Source organism: Barbatula barbatula (genome assembly GCF_947034865.1).
Source record: "Barbatula barbatula genome assembly, chromosome: 8".
Classification (NCBI taxonomy): domain Eukaryota; kingdom Metazoa; phylum Chordata; class Actinopteri; order Cypriniformes; family Nemacheilidae; genus Barbatula; species Barbatula barbatula.
Window position 1 is genome coordinate 20,086,498 of NC_136771.1, and position 21,413 is coordinate 20,107,910.

The 21,413-nt window shown below is 39.6% G+C and overlaps 1 protein-coding gene across 6 annotated transcripts; it reads right to left on the reverse strand.

Annotated features, from left to right (window-relative positions):
- Positions 1 to 2: 2 nt before the first annotated feature.
- pcm1 (pericentriolar material 1) lies at positions 3 to 21,187 on the reverse strand. 6 transcript variants are annotated; one of them, XM_079462673.1, is made up of 39 exons: positions 21,015 to 21,187; positions 19,756 to 19,873; positions 19,346 to 19,591; positions 18,875 to 19,174; positions 17,444 to 17,614; positions 14,428 to 14,605; positions 14,231 to 14,340; positions 13,817 to 14,057; positions 13,528 to 13,681; positions 13,219 to 13,413; positions 12,890 to 13,053; positions 12,559 to 12,791; positions 11,261 to 11,379; positions 10,991 to 11,120; positions 10,743 to 10,907; positions 10,181 to 10,344; positions 9,543 to 9,740; positions 9,213 to 9,462; positions 8,990 to 9,135; positions 8,673 to 8,839; positions 8,417 to 8,576; positions 8,015 to 8,328; positions 7,691 to 7,855; positions 6,987 to 7,043; positions 5,699 to 5,871; positions 5,470 to 5,601; positions 5,254 to 5,389; positions 4,939 to 5,082; positions 4,165 to 4,268; positions 3,944 to 4,078; positions 3,370 to 3,567; positions 3,237 to 3,296; positions 2,963 to 3,083; positions 1,659 to 1,810; positions 1,526 to 1,580; positions 1,242 to 1,429; positions 1,061 to 1,153; positions 823 to 946; positions 3 to 711 (listed from the first exon to the last, which is right to left on the reverse strand). In XM_079462673.1, exons 2-39 carry the CDS (start codon positions 19,855 to 19,857, stop codon positions 686 to 688), a joined length of 5,970 nt encoding a protein of 1,989 aa, XP_079318799.1. In that variant the 5' UTR covers positions 19,858 to 19,873; positions 21,015 to 21,187; the 3' UTR covers positions 3 to 685. The 6 variants fall into 6 exon arrangements, with proteins under 6 accessions (XP_079318799.1, XP_079318797.1, XP_079318796.1 ...); XM_079462671.1 differs by having other exon boundaries at positions 7,691 to 7,858; XM_079462670.1 differs by having other exon boundaries at positions 7,691 to 7,858; positions 19,756 to 19,876; positions 21,015 to 21,169.
- Positions 21,188 to 21,413: the final 226 nt, after the last annotated feature.

Genomic DNA, 21,413 nt, shown 5'->3' on the forward strand with positions numbered 1-21,413 from the left:
GCAAGAGTAAAAATCAATATTTTATTTGTTTTAAACAGCATTCTAAACACTGAAATTACATGGGGTGAAATGGGGCGAGAACCCAAGCATTGGCAACGTGCCTTGATAAAAAGATAAAAAGGAAAGCAAGACAATTTAAAAGTGCAGTAACATATTAGCCTTCAGGAAGAGGGAGAACAGGACAATGGAGACATCAGTGCTAGTATGATTCCACTCTATCCACTTATAATTTTAAAATAAGCAATCTGGGTCAAACCAAATGTGACGTTCTGAATTAAAGGTAAAAACTATGCATCACACTGGTAAGTAATGTTCACAGTATCCCAGAAAGAAAAGCAGACTAAAGCATAACCATGCCAAAGAGAAAAGATAAATGTTGCATCGTTGTTGTTGAACAAGCAAGAAACCTGGCTTAAAAAAAACAACACACATCCTTTCAGAATACAGAACAGCTTTAAGACAAATCCCCTTTCAAACATTGCCTACGTTCTTCATAAAACGTTAAAAGAAAATGACCTATACATGTATAGAACGACTTGTATCTTGCATTGTTAGATGGCATGCTGCTTGCTAATTCAAGACTTAGCTTTTGTTTGCAAGGAATCTTAAAGAATTAAGCTTAAGTTACAGTCATGTTGCATGAATGGTGATTTTTAGTGTTGCAGTCAAATCAAAAAGACTGTTTTCATGCGCTCTGGGCTCCAATGGTCTCTAAAAGAAAAACAAAATATAATCCACATCACCTTATTCTAATATACAAAGTAAGTGAATTTAAAATTGTTTAGATGATAGGTAGAATTTTGAGTAAATTTAAACCGTTACCAGGCTCTTTGAGTGCATGAGCATTTCCCACCAACCCCATAAGACCATCTGTGTTTGAATTCAGAATCTCGGCTGTAAGGTTATTATTCTGCTGCTCTTCTGAGATCCTGTTACAAAGCTCCTCCTGTACAGATTATAACAAAACAGTGATGCATAGAAAGACAGGCAATGAACTGGTAAGTTTAATTTTTTCTTTGACAGTCTCATAAACAATACAGAGAACACACACAAACCTTACCTCACACAGAACAGATATTTGAATAGGAAGATCCTCCACCTTTACAAAATCTTCTTCATCTGATCTCTGACTGGTGTTTCCAGATCCAGCCTCCTGTGTGGCCAACACACGGACAAAGAATTACATAGAAACATTTAAAAATAAAAAAAACATTCTGATGTGACGTGTGTGAGAAACATACATCAGTGTTGATCATAACCGGTGAGTCAGTGTCATGGCTGGCTGTGTCTGACCCCTGAGAGATTTCCTGTGCTGGAGAAACTGTACAGCTCTCGTTGTCTTCTCTCTCTCCCTCTGACTGGGCTTCGACCCCTCTGCTCTCTTCTGAAGCCTGAACTGTATCTTTGGATTCAGGCTGTTCGCTTTCCACTAAATGAAAAAAGGTGGGACGACATTTTCGTTCAAATGTGTTGGGTTCATTAAGTTAATTAAACAATGAATTAAATAAAAAATATTTTGCCATACTTTGGTTGCTTTCTAGGTCTGATGTTGCATCCTGTGTAACTCCTTTTGATGAAGGCTAGAACAACGCAAAAGATCATTGTTAGTTTCTGAGCTGGGTATGATTCACAGATTTCTTGTTTGCATGTTATCTCACCTGTCTGTTTTCAGCAGTATTGTCCATGTTGGCTTGTAGTGATGTCTGCACCTCAACAGGTCCAGCCTCAAACTCCTCCATTTCTTCCACTTCGTTTTCATCTTCTCCGCTGCCGTAGTTACACAGAGCCTGCGTCTCTGCTTTAGACAGGCCTTAAGAAAACGACGGCAAACATGTGACAAGTCAAACAGGAACGGAGCAAACTCGTATCAAATACAAACACATTACGAAACAGTTTCTACCTATAGGTGATAAGATGGCTAACCACGGCTAACCGCAAACAACTGTTGAATGGTCAAACGTGTTTTCTGCTGCATCATTAACCCATTCAAATAAACATATTAGTGCTCTTTTTTTGTGTGTAACTTTTAAACTAAGCGAGAGGCCTATCAGGCCTGCACATTAACTTTTTTGCACATAGCACCGGTACTACAGGGGTTAAAGTTTTGTATCACAGGCCAAACAGTTGTAGCACAAGTATACGTCTGGTTTCATCTTTAAAAAAAGACAGAACATACAAACACAAATTAGTTTTTTCCACAAAACTTTTCTCAGTTTTGTATTTTTTAAAACTTTACAGTAGTAATAAGAGGTGTCCTTAAAACTACTGTGTACTATAGTATTTACTACAGTAAACTGCAGTAAAATTCTTGTGTACCATAATATATGTGAACCTCACTATAGTTAATATTAAAGTATACTACAGTGTTTACTAGAGTTTATAAAGCTACTACAAGTTAGTGATTTTAAAATCTGGTTCAAATTAAGCAAACTTTTATTTTGACAGCTTCGTTGCAAAGACGCTTGAGCTTCAGTGTTTTTGACAGTAGCTTTACTCAGACAGTGAAATGCTCGTAAAATAAACTTAGAACAACTCTGTGGATGAAGTTCATGTGTTCATATCCTCGTATAGTAAGTTACAGACAAATCCTTGAGTCTGATGCTAGTCACATGTTAAAGTGTGCAACTCTTTCACTCATAGACACGCAGAACAAGCAGAGGACATATTTAAATAGAAATCCGCTTTCGTGATTCATTCCATATTTTCCCATAAAGTGCAGATCGCAGAGCTCTAGATCAATGGACTCGATGCAGCCGGACAATAAAAACAGACAAAAAAAATTTGTGGTGTGTCCTCACACACGAACAAGCACAACTACAAACGCAATTCACACAACCAAGCGGCTCTGTCTAAAGCACCTGACAAACTGTATTAAACACTGTTAAATTTACTTGTGGCACAGACCGATCTTTTCGTAGCATGTGCAACATACAAGTATACATGTACATTGGGTTACACATACTTATAGAAAGAGGCAGATCATCTCCATCTTCTTCTTCCATCTCTGATGCTTCACTGCTCTGTGCATCTTTCTCCTTCTGTCTCGCATGGACCGTTTCACCTTGCTCTGTCTCATCCTGATCCTGAGGACAAAACTAAATTGAGCAAACTTTCAAAAGAACATTTAGGATTCAGGAATGTTCCAACCAGGCACAGTGGGATTAAGCAATACAAACTAAGCTCTGTATGTTTGAGAGAACACAACACAAAAAAACCTTGAAACAATTCTGACTTACTTTGTCTTCATCAAAATAGGATGGTGAGAATGTATTTTCTCTCTCTACTGCTTTGGTTTCCTGAATAAACAACACTGATTGTTTATGTGTGTTGTGATTACAATGTTTCTGTGTTTAATAGAGTTATTTTTACCTCAGTCGTGGGTGAGGGCTTGGGGGATGTGTTGTCAGAGCATTTCTTGGTCCTGTGTTTGTTTTTGGAGGTGTTCTGGTCTAAATCCTGCATCAGTTTGAAGAAGGCGAGCTCATTAAAGAGAATCTCAGAGATCTCCACCAGCAGGTCTTCACCACAGTCTTGGAGCGTGCGGCCGACAAACTTGCTTAGTGAGTCCTGTGCGTGCCCGGCCACAAACAAACAAAAACCCCATCATCACACATACTAAAGGATCTTAAATTTAATATAAGCTAGTGAGGTGTCTATCAAGACAACTTTATATGGCAAGTTCAGACTTATGTGAACACAATGCCCATCTAGGTTGAAAGGTCAGCAGGGATAAAAAAAACATGTAACATGTAACATGATAGGAGACAACATAAAACAATGCTAATGTAAGGTACCATTACGATGGTGCAAAAATATCCCATCATCTTGTAGCAAAACAAAAGTTAATTATTTGGTATCAAAACACTCACAAATTCACTTTTAGAAGTAAACTTTTCAAAGTAGAAAAACACACACACAAAATGTGATAATGAGAATGAAATACCTGCAGAATGCCGGCCAGCTGTCTGTGGAAAAAGTGCACAAACTCTTTGCTCTCGTCGTTTTGCTGTGTGAGTTTGAGTACCATGCGTCTTACAGATGTCAGCAGCTGGTGTGAACACACCTCCCCAACGTGCTCCTGACAGAAGTGGGACACAGCGTGTTTGTGAACGACAGCCTTAACACAACTTCAAGTGTTTCAAAGGAAACGGAGTACAAGCATACCTTTAGGAAAGGGATGACTTCTGTCATGATGGCTTTGATCTGTCTATCGAGCTGCTGTGTGTCAATCTGAGGACAGTGTGTGTCAGCAGATGAGTGACTTGTGCCTAAACAAACATAGGAATTTAGATTTTAAGGTACCTTTTTGGATGTGGCATTATAAATACTTCATAAAAGTGGTTAATGTTTTCAATTCTGAACTTCAATATCATGCATGTATTATATGCCTTTTTAAAGCAAGCAAAGCCCCCAAAAATAACGAGTAGAGATAAAAAGTAATTTCCTTGACATTTTCAACCTCATAAATGAAAATATGTTTACAGTAAATACAAGCAAGTTGCAGGAAGGTGAAAATTTGGGTTTAAAACAAGATTGTAGTTTTTTGTTGTTAGTTCTTCAGTAGACTGAATTCAAAGTCATCCTGAAGTGGGACTACTTTTACAGGTCAAATAATGCCAGGTGACATGTCTCGTTTTTAGGGATATAACAATAAATCGATATGGGTCGATGTATTGATTAATTTCTAACGATACGATGCATTGATGTCACACACCAATGGAGCAGCAGCTAATCACATAACAACAATTTACAGGAAAAATAAATCTTGTTAGATTTTTGTTGCCCTCGTCTCACGATCCGAATGATCAAAGTCATAATAAAACATTCTAAAATGATTTGTTTAAGTTTTCTGAGAGGTGCACCTTCCCTAATACAAACTGGATGTCCATCAGAACCAAAGAGTTTGTTCTCAGTATACGGCCTGATCTGCAGTGGTACCTTGAGTGAGTGCTGAGACAGCAGCGGCAGCTGCAGCTCCAGGGCTGTGCTCTGGGTTATCTGTATTAAACTCAGCCCTCAGCTTCATGCGCTCATACTCCCTCATCCTGGCCAAGGCCTTATCTAAATGAATCACAGTGTTACCTGCAGGAGCAGAGAGTAAAGTTGAGAAAGAACAAGGGAAGGAGAGAGAGATGGAGAAACAGAATGTGAAAGCATCCCAAGATTCAGCAAAACTCCACCCAGCTAAGCAAGCCCGATTACGATAAGCTAACTGTTGTGTCTGTATGCCGGCATGCGAGGCTGTCTTCTTACCCAGGTCATCGCTTGCAAAGGGTTCGAGGTTAGAGGAGGTCGACAGCAGGCTTTCGTTGTCTGTTGTGTTTTCTTTGTCCGCTGCTTTCTTCACAACAGAGCCGGACTTTATTGTCACATTCTTCTCAGATGCCTCCTGAAAACAATTCGCAAAATGAGTTTGTGTGATAGGGGAAAACAGAGTGTGGTCTTGTTCGGTAATACAAAACATCTCACATTATCGCTTGTGGCCAGGCTCTCGCTGGGTGTGAGCTCCGATTGGGAGCCTGTGGCCCACATGGCCAGACCCATAGATGAAGCTTGATCATCTGCTACACTTTTTTCTGTCAGGTGCCTTGTTACAATGTCCTGGAGGAGAAAAGCAAAAATTATATACAGTATATGTTACAGGTTTCTAAGAACCTTTCTGATACACATTCACAGAATGTGTGTAGGTGCACTGTACCTGTAGAGAGTAGAGTGCCCTCTGCCGCAGGTAGTCTGTATTGAGCAGCTGAAGTTCATGGAATAACTCAATGAGGAAATGAGGACGAGACTCATTCTGAGAGATCAGAGTTGCCACCTCAGAGTAGATGGTTTCTCTCAGGGCCTCAAAAAGAGAGAAATCACTGCTCACATCTAGACAAGAGAAACAGGTACACAATAAGAACGAAAAGGGAAAATAGTCTACTGAAAGACTTCAATCGGTTTATGAACCTTTGACGTGCTTAATATAGATTTGCATCTGTGGCAAGGCCTCAAGCATACTTCAAAGATTCAAAACAATCACTAAATGTTATTACAAATGTTTTCCACCTGTATAAAAACCATGCTTTGACTTGTCTGATGTCAACTCTCAAAAGCCACAAATAAATACAGATACATTGGTAACTAAAAAGGAACAAAATGGGTTTCTTTGTGGAAAATCTCCAAATGCTCTCCCTGTTAGGGATGGGTATCTTTAAGATTTTATCGATATCGACACTGCCTGTCAGTACCGGTACTTATCAATACTGTTATCAATACTACGCTCTATAATTTGATGCAAAAAGAGTTTGCAGTTTACAAATGCTTCTGGGCAAACAGAAAATGCCACATAACAAAACGTATGTGTGTTCCTTAGCATACAACTTACTGCACATAGCATGTGCATAGGAGCACATCATAATGTAATTCAACATATTTACTTTACATCACTATGGTTATTTGGCTGGAAGACCGTATTTCTTTTTTCTTTTCTGGTTTTAGGTCTACATAAATTTAAGTACTATTTTCTAAGCAAGTAATACTTGTTCAATTATATGTAAAAATCATTGTACTAGCACCTTTACCTCAATTTACTAAAGTAAGTAAATATACTCCGTGACCGAATTATTAAAAACAATGTGATAACTTGTTCTCAAATATAGGACTTTTATTTTGACGGGTTGCCGCAAAAAGGTGTTTGATGAAAGCCTCCTTGTTGTGAAACACAGACGCTGAAAGCTACACGAGCGCAACCATGCCACTCTTTCACTCATAAACACGCAAAACAAGCAGATTACAAATACATCGGATCTAGTGTTCACAAGCTTTTTACAACAATACATTTCCATTAATATTGTTCTTGATGATGTAATTAGTGATGATTCAAATAAGTTTCTTACACATGTTGTGATAGTACAGAAAACATGCAGGTAAGGAGTCAAGGGAAACACAGGAAAAAGGTTAATGAGCAGTTAGCAGGTCAATCAGAAGGCAAGCTTGGGAGTTACCTGGGACTTCAGTGCATGCAATTCTGTTAGACAGAAAAGGTGTTCTCCAAGCATATGCTGTGAAGAAACCAAAAACAAAACCCCAAATGAAATCCAAACAAATGAAATGAGCTAATGCAATGATATAAGACAGCATGATGACACAACATAAAATGGGTAATGTTCAAAACTAATGAAAGTTTCCTGCTGTCTTTCATACAATTTAACTACACAGTGGTATAGTGTTTTTGCAAAATCTTTCCTAGAAAAGCTAATTCATAGTGCAGTTAGCTGCTTGGGGTGAAGGTTTTTCTACACAGTGTAACAGTGTAAGCGTAGTTTTGGTTCCTCGCCACTGTCGCCTTGGGCTTGCTCACCGGGAGACTGCTTACATCAGGTTTAGGGCTATATACTCTGTTAATCGCTTTTATCATGACAGCCGGACTTAACTCTTATAGACACCTAACTACTAATGCTAATTTGCAATCCATGATATTATTCCAATAATCCATTCTCCTCATAACCTCTTGTATATGTGTACGTATTTGATTTCCTTTCCTTTTCTCTATTTTATATTATTTGTTAAGGCTATATTTATTCTGTTTAAATTTTTTTCCTGTACGGATGCATTGATTTGATCCGAATTGTAAAAAAGCCCTATAAAAATAAACTGACTTGACAGTACTCATTGGATTACATATTAAGGTATCCGTGAAGAATCGTACCAGATGAGAGGTCGTTCGGCTTGCTGCTCTGCGTCTTGCTGTCCAGTTTCTCTTGTGTGAGTTTGTCCAGCAGCCCCTGGTTCAGATCTTTATTTTTGACCTGAGGGCAGCAATCTCTGCCCTGATCAAAGTGAGCATCACTCGAAACGCTGTCACTCTCCACAGCTGCTAAAAGACAGAAGGAACATGGCATATTAACACCATTTTACATCCAACATTATGCACACTAATGCATACACTGTATACTGGCAGCAACTGAGACAATTCTAATTATAGAGCTACATTTATTGGCATGAAAAAGATTGCTTCTCAATACAAACATACCTGCGTTCTTCTGTCCCCTGCCCCTCTTGCGACGACTCTTTGCATTGGGTGTCTTGTCTCTGGAAGCCAGGCTGGCCTGTGCCGCCGCCTTTCGTCCCGCTCTAAAAGTCTTGGTGACAGTAGTAGGGTCTGCCTTATCTGGCAGGCTGCTCACAGACTCCTGGGAGTCCGGAATATAGGAACGATCCCGAGAGGTTGAAGGGTGAGGGGCGGAGGGGGGGATCTGACTGCGTCTCTGATCAGAGCAATTCAGAGAGGAGTTCAACCAGCTAGAGTTATGAGGGTCTGTCATAGTATCAGACTGTGATTGAATTCTGTAAAAATAAAAAAAACACATTCAATAGGTTTTGTTGAACATACAGTTGAATAATTAATCCTATACACACATAAACCCACTTGTACCGTTTGTCTGTGTTGTTAAGTGGCGATCTCTGCAGTGGAGGGGGGAAACTCATGTACTCAGTTTTGAGGGAAATGTTTGGGTCATGCTGTTGATCTGAACTGGCCGGGTTCTGGTGACAATCTGGTGCTGAGGAGGGGAACATGTGACTGAAATTAAAGCCTAAAGACAAAGAGTAAGAGAAAAGAATGTAAGTTAATAGTAAACTGAAGACTTCTGTTTGTTCAAGTAATTTAAGAAAGCCTGTCACAAACATACCAATGGGAAAAGGTGAGAAGTTTGGGAGTCCAGACATATTGACAGCTGGAAAGTTTTGGAACAGAGAGGGAGATACAGAATCACGCCCGACATTTTGATCCTGTTGTTGCCCTGACAAAGACTGATTCTGCTGCTGCCGCAACAGATCGTTCAGAACGTACTTTAACCTGCCAGGAAGACAAAAAGAGAAACTAATTTCCAAATGTTATAACAAGAGTACTTTTCCAAGTCAAGTTGCATAGACAGTTAATGCCATAGTCTAGTCCACATCAAGCACAACAACTTCAGGATTTTATAGAGAAGCCAAAGATTCGCACCGATTGACATTGTTCTGCTGCCAAGCCAGCTGTGTGTAACACTGGTTTAGTTGGTGCATAATGAGAGGGACCTGAGGAGACGTCACATTATTGGGCATAACGCCATAGGGACCTGTCAGTAGAGCCTGCAGCATGTATGACAGAGTCTAGAGACAAGAGAAGAAAGACTATTAGACAAAGGAAAAAATAATCAAAATGCTTAAAACAGGTGTGCATCTCTCACCTGTTGGTCCTGCAGCAGAGTCTGGCACATTGAAGTGCTAAAATTCAGCTGTTTCTGCAGGTGTGTGATCTGATCCTGCCAGTGTCCTGGTGCTGTGCCCTCGGAAAAAGACATATCTGCTGCCCAATGCAGGTTTTCCTGCCGCCTGGCTCTGCTGGAACTCCCCCTCTCACCCTGCTTCTGCTGACCTGGATGACAGCTTGACTCACGAGGGGATGGACTTCTGTTAATCTCTCTACAAACCTTCAGACTACAGGAATCGAAAAAGGCAGTGTAACTAATACTGGCCTGATCTAACCTGTAGACAAACTGTGTATCCTGTAAACGTACCCATCTTTGCTGTTCCTGCTGTAGTTGTGTTGTTTTCTGGCAGAGCATGCATGCATATCATCAGTGGAACTTGACTCTTCACCCTCGTCTTGTTCATCCTCATCATCATCATCATCCTCGGCTCCCACTTCCGAGTAGTCATCATCGTCATCATCTTCAAGATGACACTGTGTCGAACCACCCCAGGTAGCCATAGTTCTGTAAGTTAAGTAAATGGCACTCTCTTTTAAAATGCCAAACGCGAAGTCTCAAGTAGCACGGGACATTTTTAGTTAAAGCCCAAAAATCCATTGTATAGGTCAAATTGCTGCTTTAGTGCCTGATTTACAACTTCAAGGCAATTTTCTCAATATTTCGATTTTTTACACCCTCAAATTCCAGAAATTAAAACTGTTCTATCTCCGCCTGACATTTTCCTACAAATCCTAATGAGAAATTTACCCATAAGACTGGTTTTGTTGTCCAGGGTGACATATATTGCAAGATATCATATGTGTAGACTGCATCAAACAACTTGTAATTACAATAAGACCCTGAATCAAAACAATATGGTATTAAATAATATTCTATAATGTAGTAGCACTGCACTTCACAGGTCTGAGTATTGAATGATGTATGTCAGTGATCAAGTTCAATACCTCTCATCACGGTTGTAGGACTGTGTATCGCGTATGTCGCTTCTGAACGTAGAGTCAGTGAGTGTGCTTCTCCTCTGCTGTTCGGCCATCAGACTCTCCAAATGTTTCCGTCTCTGTCTCAACTCCTCACGCAAAATTTGGTGCCTTCGCATCTCTGACCACAGCTGATACACAGAAAAACACACACAGAAAATACTCAGCCATTGTCTTTCACAACACAGCAAGCAGGGTTGTAATAAATGGAATAATATATAGTAAGCCCGTTGTTATTTTTCCAATAACAACCAGCTGACTGTCTATTAAGGATGTAATAATATCAAAATCTCAATTTACGGTTATACCTGCATATAAAGTCCATGGTACAATATTTATTGCTATATTTAAAATGATGACTTGAAAACGTCATGCGACCATGATAATATTGAAAAATTTTGCTATTGTGATAACACGATATCAATAATATTGTTACATTACTACTCTCTATTATCCTTTACTTTAATAATCAAGATTTCTTAACCCAACCTTAGAAATGTCCAAAGTTGGAAATCTAATTTGGACTCACCTCATTGTCGGTGACCGTAACAGGGGGAGGCTCAAGGGTGGGTTTAAGTCCACTAGTGTTGGTTTTAGCTGAAGAAGAAGAGTGTAACGTCACAGGAGCTGGAGTGGAGGCTGCTGCGGGAATCTTCCTTATCATCTGACCGCTAGCACTACTGCTTACAGATGACTAAAGAGATAGGAGAAAAAACACATGATTTAAAAAAACAAGACTTCATCTCTTCATCTGTGTCACAGGTGTATGTGAAGTACCTGGAGGTCAGGGCAGGCCCATTGTATGTCCTGAATCTTGCCCTGAATGTCCATTAACCTCTGTCTCTCTTCGTGGAGCTGCTTTAGCTCCTGCTGTTGCTGCTTGAGCTTCTCCTCGTACAATTTCTCTCTGAAATACACAAACAAACAAGCATTCCTGTTTTTAAATAGGTGATAGTTTGAATACCCATGTTTTTAAATTTGTATTAATGCAAAACACAGGAAAGGAAGCATGTGTACCAGTGTTATCAAATTCACACACACACTAACCTGGCCTGGTCACAAAGAGTGAGGTCTCTCTGGGTCTTAGGAGCTGTTGCTCGGATATTATTAGGTTGCTGCTTCAAACCCTCATCTTCATTAGCTGTTGTGCAATCTGTATCATCACTCTATAGTAATGTCAAAGGTCAACAAAAACATTTGTAGTTAACAAAAATTAGGATCCACTTCATCAGGGTATATACAGAAATCATGGACCTACATTTAATACTGTTTAAGACCATTTTCAAGACTCTTTTTCATACATTTAAGACCTCATCGCCACTTTTTTGTTCTAATCGGTTACATTGGTGACACATTAACTTACATTTACTATATAATGATTGTAAAATAGCACAAATAAACAGTCTTAGTTTGTAATAACTACTTAATAATTAAACATAATTTAGAAGGGTGGGAACAAAGCACAAGATAATTAATTGAGTGACTAATCCAATGCAAGGTTTATTAGAAAGATAAACAAGGCTACTAAGCTAAACGCCTTCTGACACACAGAGCAGTACTGTACACCTCACGGTTATTCCCAGAGATGGCCCTCAGCCATGGTTCCAAGTCTTTATCCTCCAACCATGTTGTTTAACAATTGGGTGTAAATGGACCTCACAATATTCGCCTACCTACACAATTATTAAATCCAGGCAAACTTTAGCATATGACCTCTTTGGACTTGGGATGCACGGAAGTGAAAATTATTGGCCGAGGCCAAATAAAAATGAAAAACTTGGCCGAATACCGAACACAGCTTTTCTTACTTGTTCTATTTATTGCGCCAAATTTTTACAGTATTGCATAAACTGAATGGTCAAAATGTGCTTTTTAAATAATATATCTTGCTTTTCAATATAATACAATATAACTTAAAATTGCGCAAAACAAGTCCCTGAAAAAACAGCATATGCTGGTTTGGTATGTTTTGATGCTGGTTTAAGCTAGTCATGTGCTGGTTTAAGATGGCCATGTGCTGGTCCTTATCTGGTGCAAGATGGTCAAACCATGCCTAACCCAGCATATGCCATTTTTTCAACAGGGGTAGGCTCAATTAAAACCAAAAAATGTCTCTCTCTCTCTCTCTCTCTCTGCACGAGTTGATCATACCACACGGCATGCTTTTTGTTTTGCTATTTTCGGTTACTTTGGACAATTATAAAAAAACGATACAAAATGTGATACCTTTGAAAATGGCAATTAAGACTTTTGAATACTTTTGAATGGCCTTAATTTTCTCTAAATTTTTAAGACCCCGCGGACACCCTGGTCATACAAGCTTTTCTAAAGCTGCAGACACTCACCTGCACCATCGCCACCAGTTCTTGCAACTGCCTGAGTTTCTGTTTGGCAGTTTGTAGACGGTGAACCTTCTGTGCATATTCTGCATCACCCCCTAGACTACTTCTACGACTGGTTCCTGAACCCTCCGTGTCTCTGCCTCCTCCTCTCGCCCCATCATCATCATTATCCAGTACCTCATCATCATCCTCATGCTTAACTCTATCTTGAGGCCTGTCTCGGTTATACTGGCATTCTGCGATGCAAATAAAATAAACAGATTGAAGAAACAGTTAATAGACAAGGAAATCGGTTTCAAAATTGATATTTGTGCTTGAGTGTGTGACGTCTGACCTATGACTGAGGGGATGTTGAGACTGTGGAGGTTGGCTGCGGAACGGTTATTGATCTCACACTCCGTGTTCAGGCGTCCTTCTCTGTTATTGGAGGCACTATGAGCTTTTGTCAGACTGTTCAAGTCCATCCAGTTACCTGGAGTCTGCGGTTGAGCTGGATTTCTGAAAACAAGCACAAACAATTTATCTTTTTAGGTGCAACTTCCTGCAGTTGCATTATTCTTACAGCAATCTTGGAACCAGAGAATGGTAACTACTAGAGCAGTGTTCAGAGGTGACTGGGGGAAGAAAATAGCATTCTGTGATTTTTTTTCTCTTTTCCCATACCTGATGTTGGTGATGGGTTCATTGTTCTCCTGCTCCGAATCAAACATGGCCTCGAAGAGCGAACCGTCCTCCGTCTCATCATCATCATCCTTCACATTCTCGTTAACCGTGTCCACCACCATATCTGACGTCTGCTCATAATACTGAACCAACTCTCTCAGTTCATTCAGACGCTTGTGCACCTCCTTCAGTTTTCTGCGGGAAAAAACAAACTAGAAATCTAAATACAGCTTTTACAGGAGACATTCATTTTGGAACAAACGCTTTAGCTTAAGAAATTGAGACTGTAAATGTGATGAAAAGCAGAACCTGAGTTTATCAGCAGGATGGCTGGTCTCATCCATCTGTGTGTAAGAGGAGGAGGAGTCCTGCCTCGCTGGACGGGGCCCATTTCCCTCTCTTCCCAACACTAAGGGACGCTCAGACACGCCTGTACGTGGCCCACGCTGACTGCCACTATGACCTGAGGAAACGCAAGCATATTTTAGCTAACCACAACAACAGTGTCTTCGGACAGAAGCAGCTATAATCTTTACAAACTATGAAAAAAATTTGAAGGGGAAATTGTTACTGCTTGTGGTGTGTGAGGGATGCGTACAGGCACTGTTGTTAAGGGTCTGATCTCTAAGTGAATGAAGTTCCTGAAGGATCTTGTCCATGGTCTGTTTTTTGTCCTGTAGCTCCTGTAGTTTAGTCAGTTTAGTGCTGGCAGAGGTTGATGCTGTAGTGAGCGGGGCAGTAGATGGCAACTGACCCCGGGAATTTTGGGTAGTGCGTGACCGGCAGACTTCTCTAGAAAGAGAGAGACATTCTGCCTGTCGCCGGTTGTCAGGAACTGTCTGTGACAGATAGAGAACTAAAGTTATAATTTACCTTTGTTAGTGATGCCACACTATGTGAAGCTGTTTTAAATTAAGAAAAAATGATATCAAGAAATATGGATAAATTGTATATACAGTGTATTACAATTGGTGGAAAACTTTGAAACAATGTTAAGTGTACGTGTATATACCTGAGTGTCATGCAACTGGTTGTGGAAGCGCTGGATAAGATCATTAAGTTCATCATTGAGCTCTGAGGTAATGCTTCTGCCAGACACACTTCCTGTAGTCTCTGTAACAACTGTAACGCATGCATACAACGTAAATCAAGTATTTCAAACTTCTAGAAGTCAAGAATGACATAAGGATATATGCATGCTTTCCACACCAGTGTCATCCATCACAGCAATGGCTTGTTCAGCGCTTTGCTGCATGGCCAGTAATTCAGCCTGACGGCCTTGTAGTGCTCGGAGCTGTTCCTGCTGTTCCAGCATCTTTTTGAGAAGGTCATGTTGCTTCCTCATGTTCTCTAGCTCCTCTTTCTGCTCTCCACACACATCGTGCCCCTGAGAAAAAGCAAAATATTGAAATGGGTATGATACCATAAAACCTATTAGCCTATATATCAAAATGTCAAATATCGTTTTAGGTTGTTCTAATAATAGTAGTTATCAGGTACAGAATTTAAATAATGTAAATACTTTATAATCTTCACTTTATTAAATATAATATTGATTTAACCTTACTAAAGTTATCATATAATCAGTGAAGAGCAGTGAGTGTTTTTTGTCTTCTGCTTTGTGTCAAGTCAAGTCAAGTCAGCTTTATTTATATAGCGCTTTTTGAAAATTTTCATTGTTACAAAGCAGCTGTACAAGAAAACATTGACTATAAGCAAAACATATAAGGCTATGAAAGTCAAAACACAGGTCAAATATCAGACAGAATGCAGTGTTAATTAAATAAAACTATAAAATTCTAGCAGCCACCGGCCAGGCAAACATGTCAAACACCGAATCCAGTCCTCTTTTGCATCTTCTTGGGAATATTTAAATAGTAAAGTCTTAAAAACGTACAAATTATAATTTTCCATGACAATACAGCACTGGCCCGATCGTGCAAGTGACAGTTCTCTCAACTGGCCTGAGGATGGGAATGCTGGCCCCAGGCAGTCCTTTATGTCGAGCCCTATGTTTGGTTATAAGCAGGGCTCCAGACTAACTTTTACTACTAGGAGCACTGTAGCACCTGAATGAAATTTTTAGGAGTTTTTACTCATTTATCCTTTACAGGCACACCTTAAATCAACATGCGATGCAATTATTCAATTATTTCCTCCAAAATAACTGCATTACTGATACAGACAAATATGTTACTTGATGTCCGCAGATTTGGTTCTGCTTATTTAAAAAGAGGCAGAGTCTACAGAGAACCTTTGTTATTGCTTGGTGCTAAATAGAGATATTGTAATCTGAATTTATTTAAACCAATTGAAATTGACTTTTCCCTATGTTCACACAACACATGTAAATACAATGTCAAATAAAAATGTACACATTTACAGTCATTTGTTCTTGCTGTGAACGGATTTGAAATGATCCAGCGCTGTCTCAAGTACTCAAGTAAGAAAATGCTTGCGCTGTCTTGAAAACCATTTAGTCGCAGTCTGGAGCCCTGATAAGCATTCCACCAGATATCTTTCTCTCTGTTCATCTGAACAAAGAAATGTATACAGATTTGAAACAACTCTAACTCATTTTTGGGTTTAAGTATCCCTTAAATAGTGCCTGTGCACTTACTCCTGAACTAGGGATAAGACTGAGACATATCCATAGGCAAATGACACAACCCCACAATTTAAAAACAAAAAAACTCAATAATTTATTGGTCATAAAAATAGCTCAGTTTTCCATGTTAAGATTTATTTTGCTCCATCCTACCCACACTTATGACTTTATATTCTGTCTGAAAGACACAAGAATCAATATCTGCAGCAGAATATTAGCCTATAGACATCTACTGATACGACCAACTCCAAAGTATATAATAAAGAAAAACCATCAGAAAAAAATGGCATCTAACACGCAGAACCTGCTTAGCTGCATCCTTTTCTAATATCATCATTCAACATTTTCATGCTAGCGCATCAGCATCAAATTTCTCCCTGAACTCTGCTAAAGCTCACCAAGATATGGTTTAGACTGACAAAGCATTATTACACATCCTTGTCAATTGTATATACAGATAATGCTTCCTGTATGAAATTCATACTTTTATATATTTTATTTTTTGTTAAAACACCAACTGCTATTTATCTAGAATACTAAACTAATGTGCACCACATTGATCGGAATAAAGAATTTTGTTAAAAACCTATCCGAAGGTAATAAAAAGGAAACAAATACTCCCATTTGTTCAGGCACCTATCCAAACAGCCTGAGCACTACATTCCATATTGCAAGCCTACAACATTGCCTTCCATGCTCAGTTCAGGAATCAGAAGGAGAGACAGGCCCTTTGTGAGTACTCACAGCGGCACTGGAGGCTTCTGAGCGCGGCTCCAGGTTAAGAGACGTGCTCTCGGCCACCGAGCCTGAACCCACTGCAGAGTCCACTGTGGCACCTTCATCATCCTCATCCTCATTTTCCCTCGCCTGTAAAGCGCAGGGAGGAGGGGCAGGGCTCAGAACAGACCCAATTCAGATATATACTGCAGACACTTACCAATAATGCTACTGGTTATGGTCTGGGTTACTTAGGCTGGGCTAATGGGTGAAAACAATGTTCAAGCCACTTTCTCCTAAATTGCAAGATATGTAATATTTATTAAAATGATCACAAAGTTGAATCAGAAATTATAGTAAGACACTTTGCGTTTCACCTTCACAACCTCATTATTCAACACACCACACAGCAACTGCAAGCGAGGTCACAATGAACAGCAAAAACACACTAAGGGGAAAAAGTCAACATGATGCCCTAGATTTGGGCTCTACATTAGTCAAGCCTGTGGCACTAAGAACAAAGCCTCAGACTTAATAACCCTGATATGTTTCATGTTTTGCCACAGCTGATCAGTTTTGAGCAATCTCCAAAAATAGTTTTGATGTTAAGGGAGTGGACGCTGGATCTTGAACATTGTTGTGGTTGAGCTGATCACACAACGATACATAACAAAAGGGGACACCTACAGTATATCTCACATAATAAATTACAATTTCAAGCGGCATGCTAGAGAATCACTCCAAGAATTCAAATACAAAACCACTTCAGATAAATAAAGAAAACAAAAGTATTGCAAAGCCTTTCTTGATGTAACCAACACATTCCACAACAATTCATATATCCTAAATTGTTTATTAAAGAAAGAGCACTGAAAACAAAACAATTCCCCAAATCCTTACCAGCATCTTCTGAAGAAAACGAAGGTAAGACTTCTCTTGTTCCTTCAGGTGAGTGATGAGAAGAGAGAGACGTTCCACATTTGCCGGCACATCATTCTTTTCCACCAGGTCGTCTCTCATTGATGTGGCCTTCCCAATATATTCCCGAATCTGCACCAATTTACTGACCACCTGAACAGAAAGACAAGCCGTGTGAGTTGGCAGAAGCAGATACACAGATAAGAATAAAAGGTGAAGAGCAGAAAACTAGCTGAACTGAAAACAGAGAAAAGAAAGAGACCAGGGAAGAGCTCTCACACGGACAGTGGCATATTTATAAACTGGCCTAAATTCTGAGCGCTCACTGACACATCTGTGCTCTACTTTTTGCTCAGCAACAACACGGGGAATGTTCTAATGAACACAGGGAAGTTTTGCTGCCTACTTCTGAATAGCATGTAATTCTAAGGACTATTGGCACAAAAACAATGCTAAAATGTATAATAGTTGGCATTAATAATATTTCAATATTTTTATTAAATTTTTCAAATATTTCAAAATTTTACTCCTGTCCCCATTTACTCACCTTCGAGTTGTTCCGAATCTGTATAAATGTATTTGTTCTGATGAACACAGAGAAAGATATTTGGAAGAATGCTTATAACCAGACATATTTTGTCACCCATTGACTACCATAGTAGGAAAAAATGCAATGGTAGTCAAAAGAGCCCCAGAACTGTTTGCTGTCCTACATTCTTCGCAATATCTTCTGTTGTGTTCAGAAAAATAATTTTGATTTGAAGTATTTTTTCCTACTATGGTAGTCAATGGGGGCAAAATCTGCCTGGTTATAAGCATTCTTCCAAGTATCTTTCTCTGTGTTTAACATAAAAAAGAAATGTATACTGATTTGAAAAACTCAGGGGTGAGTAAATGACAGAAAAGTCTTTTATGGGTGAAATATCCCTTTAATGTGTTCAGACAAAAAAACGAACACTTAAAAACGTACTTTTTTTAAATTGTTAAAATGTTATTGTATTTTTGTGATGAAAGATAAGTAGACTTGTTAGTGTTTGCTGTTCTTTAATGTTAAAATTCAGAAGATTTTCTGTTGTCATAATGGTGAAAAGTAAAGGTTTTACCTGACTTGGGGACGAGCACGTTAATAACATTACTGCATGTATGCAGCTAAATAGTAAATACTCTCTGGTAAATAGACTCTCTGGTGCTCCGTGCTAGCACCATATCTTACATGGTGTAAAAAATATGTTTATACATACTAAATAAGTGTCACACTGGAGCAATCACATATTATTGGTTTAACACAAATTATTTCCATGAAATAAATGTAATTTGAGAATTAAGATGAACTTTGTCTGTGCATTTCACCTAGTTTAAGTTCAGATAAAGCATTTCAATTGAGGTGTCATAATAAAATTTGATCTTGATTACCTGACTGCTGTCAATGGACAGCTCTCCACTTCCATCCTCCAAAGCAAACCCATGGGCACTGTCCATACTAAAAGCCTCTTTACCCACTGCTGGCACTGGGGCAAACAAGTCTTTCCCTGGGCTTTGTTTCTTGGGCTCCTTGCCCCCAGGTATCGAAGAGGTGGATGCAGTAGGCTCTTTCCTCTTGTTAGTGTTGAGGTGAATTGGCAGGAAGTTGAAAGGTTTCTTGGCCTCAGTAGACAGCTGTCTCTGATTGTTGGCTGCAGTGACGCGGCCTTGAGAATCACTGCCAATGCTTCTCTGTTTGGATGAAAAATTATATTTTGCTTTATCAAAGGATGGTTGGGATATTTACATAGTCTTTTCAAAGCTGACCTGAATTTATTTATTTATTTGATAGCGTGCTTAATAAAATTAGTAATGTCCTAATGAAAGCGTGTCATAAATCTGATCCATGAACCCCCAACTCACCTCGTCCAGATCTGTGAAGTTTATGGCCTGACGGAGTCTGTCCAGCTCCGCCTGGTCGGGCACAGACATCTGAGTGCTGTACTTCACATGAGGAAAGGAGTGGGGCGTCCGAGCCCTTCGCCGCCCTGCTCCTGGAGTGGACTCTGGAGAGATGTCATTGGTTAGCCGGCTCTCTGACATGGCTGAGAACTTCTTCCTGTTCTTCTCAGAGGAACGGTTGGCTTTCTTCTGCTGTCCTCCCCAATCCTGAGACAGGAGCGAGTCAACATAAGCAATCATAAATAACCACACAGTTGTTCAATGTGAACGGGTAATATAAAAAGTTAACCAGTATATCTGTATAAGATCATTATTGATGTGATTACACTAGGTTTAAATGTCATTATTGTCAGAATAATTGATCTAGAGACCATATTGTTAAGTCTGTCATCCAGGCTGCCATTTGAGATGCTCCAAGTGTGCAGCTCTTGCTCTTCTGCGCCGTCTTCAAATGGAGTGCCACCTGTTGCCATCGTGAAAACTCGGAAACTGCTAAAAACAACAAAACCATATTTAAAAATCAAACTTTGAGAAATACATAACCCCAATCCGAATATAATGTCATCCTCTCAACATTCCTTAGAAATGTTCACACAGATTGTTGATTTGAAAGCTTCACCCAACCGTTTGTTGACTAGCTGCCAAGCAACAATTAACACACCACAGAACACGACAATACTAACCTGAATAAACATAACATACAGCATTATCCTAGCAGAATAGTTATAACTGAGCAATTTATAACGAAATGTATATGTTTTAGGTATGTCATTTTGAAAATTAAAGCCATTTACAACAAGCATAAATGCTACATTAATAGTATTACATAATGAATTAATACAATACTTTTGTACATGTAGTGCTATGTGACTTACATTAAAGTCTGTAAGCTCTATCCACTGAGAAATTTGAACTGTGGACTGGTATTGTTCTCATAAGCTGCTGTAGTTTGACGGTCAACCCGCTTGCTTTCCCGGCTAACTGTCAACACCTGTCTCCCCTAGCGAGCCGCTTTCACCTGTCCACTGCGAGTAACGTTAAACTTTTCCAAAGGTGCAGCAGTCTTAACTTAAGAGAAGTTTTAAAGTATTTCTCGCTTTCTTTTAACCAGACTTTGCTTCACCAGTCGCCTCACAAACGAACTCAAACTTAAAATAAACGGGGCTGACGGTTTTTTGGCCTGTCACCATGGTAACCTTGAGCACGAGCTACATAACTCCAGTTCCCCGCGAAAACTCCCGGCTGAGGGAAACAAAGCTTACCAAAAGACAGTGACAGCACGAATGATAAACACATACGTGTATGCGTATAAAAATGAGAGAGATTGTGAGAAGATGGCCGCAGGAGCGCTTATTCGAACTTGTCCACCTGACACAAAGGCATCTGAGCAGTTGTTCTCTATGTGAGGTTAGCTAAGACGAGCTACACAGTGTCCCCGGCCTTTCTGAAACGTTAATGTCATTAAAACACGTGTGGAATCAAAGCAAAGGTTTCACGCTTTGGAGACGATTAATTGCCAGCGAGGTTATTTGTGAAGTCAGCGAGCTAACGTTAGCAGGCTAGCAGAAGTTGAGAAACAACTACACGAGCCCGACAAGGAAATTACTTAACGTTGAAACAGAAAATGTACCTTGAACGCCGTGTGAAGGATTCTCGCTACGGCGACTTGTCACTGGGATATACTCATTCACATATAAAGTTTATTACGATTCCAGATAAGTGTCAATACGTAGTGTTGCTTCCACTCATTGCAACGGCCTCTCTAGCCACGGCCATCTTTACCTCATAGCCAAACAAACAGGCGGAGGGATACTGCTCTCATTTTCGTTAATGCAATTTATTGTACATTTCTTTCCATGTTCTATATGATTTTACAGTAAAGCGCGCACGTGTGAATGTAACGATGCTTGTATTTTGATATTAGGCTAAAAAACTAATTGAGACCACAAAAGGGGGGTACTATTTCATTTCTCGGACGCGTAATAGGAACTGTTGAAGAAATTGCGTGCGACGTCTTAAAAGTACAGAC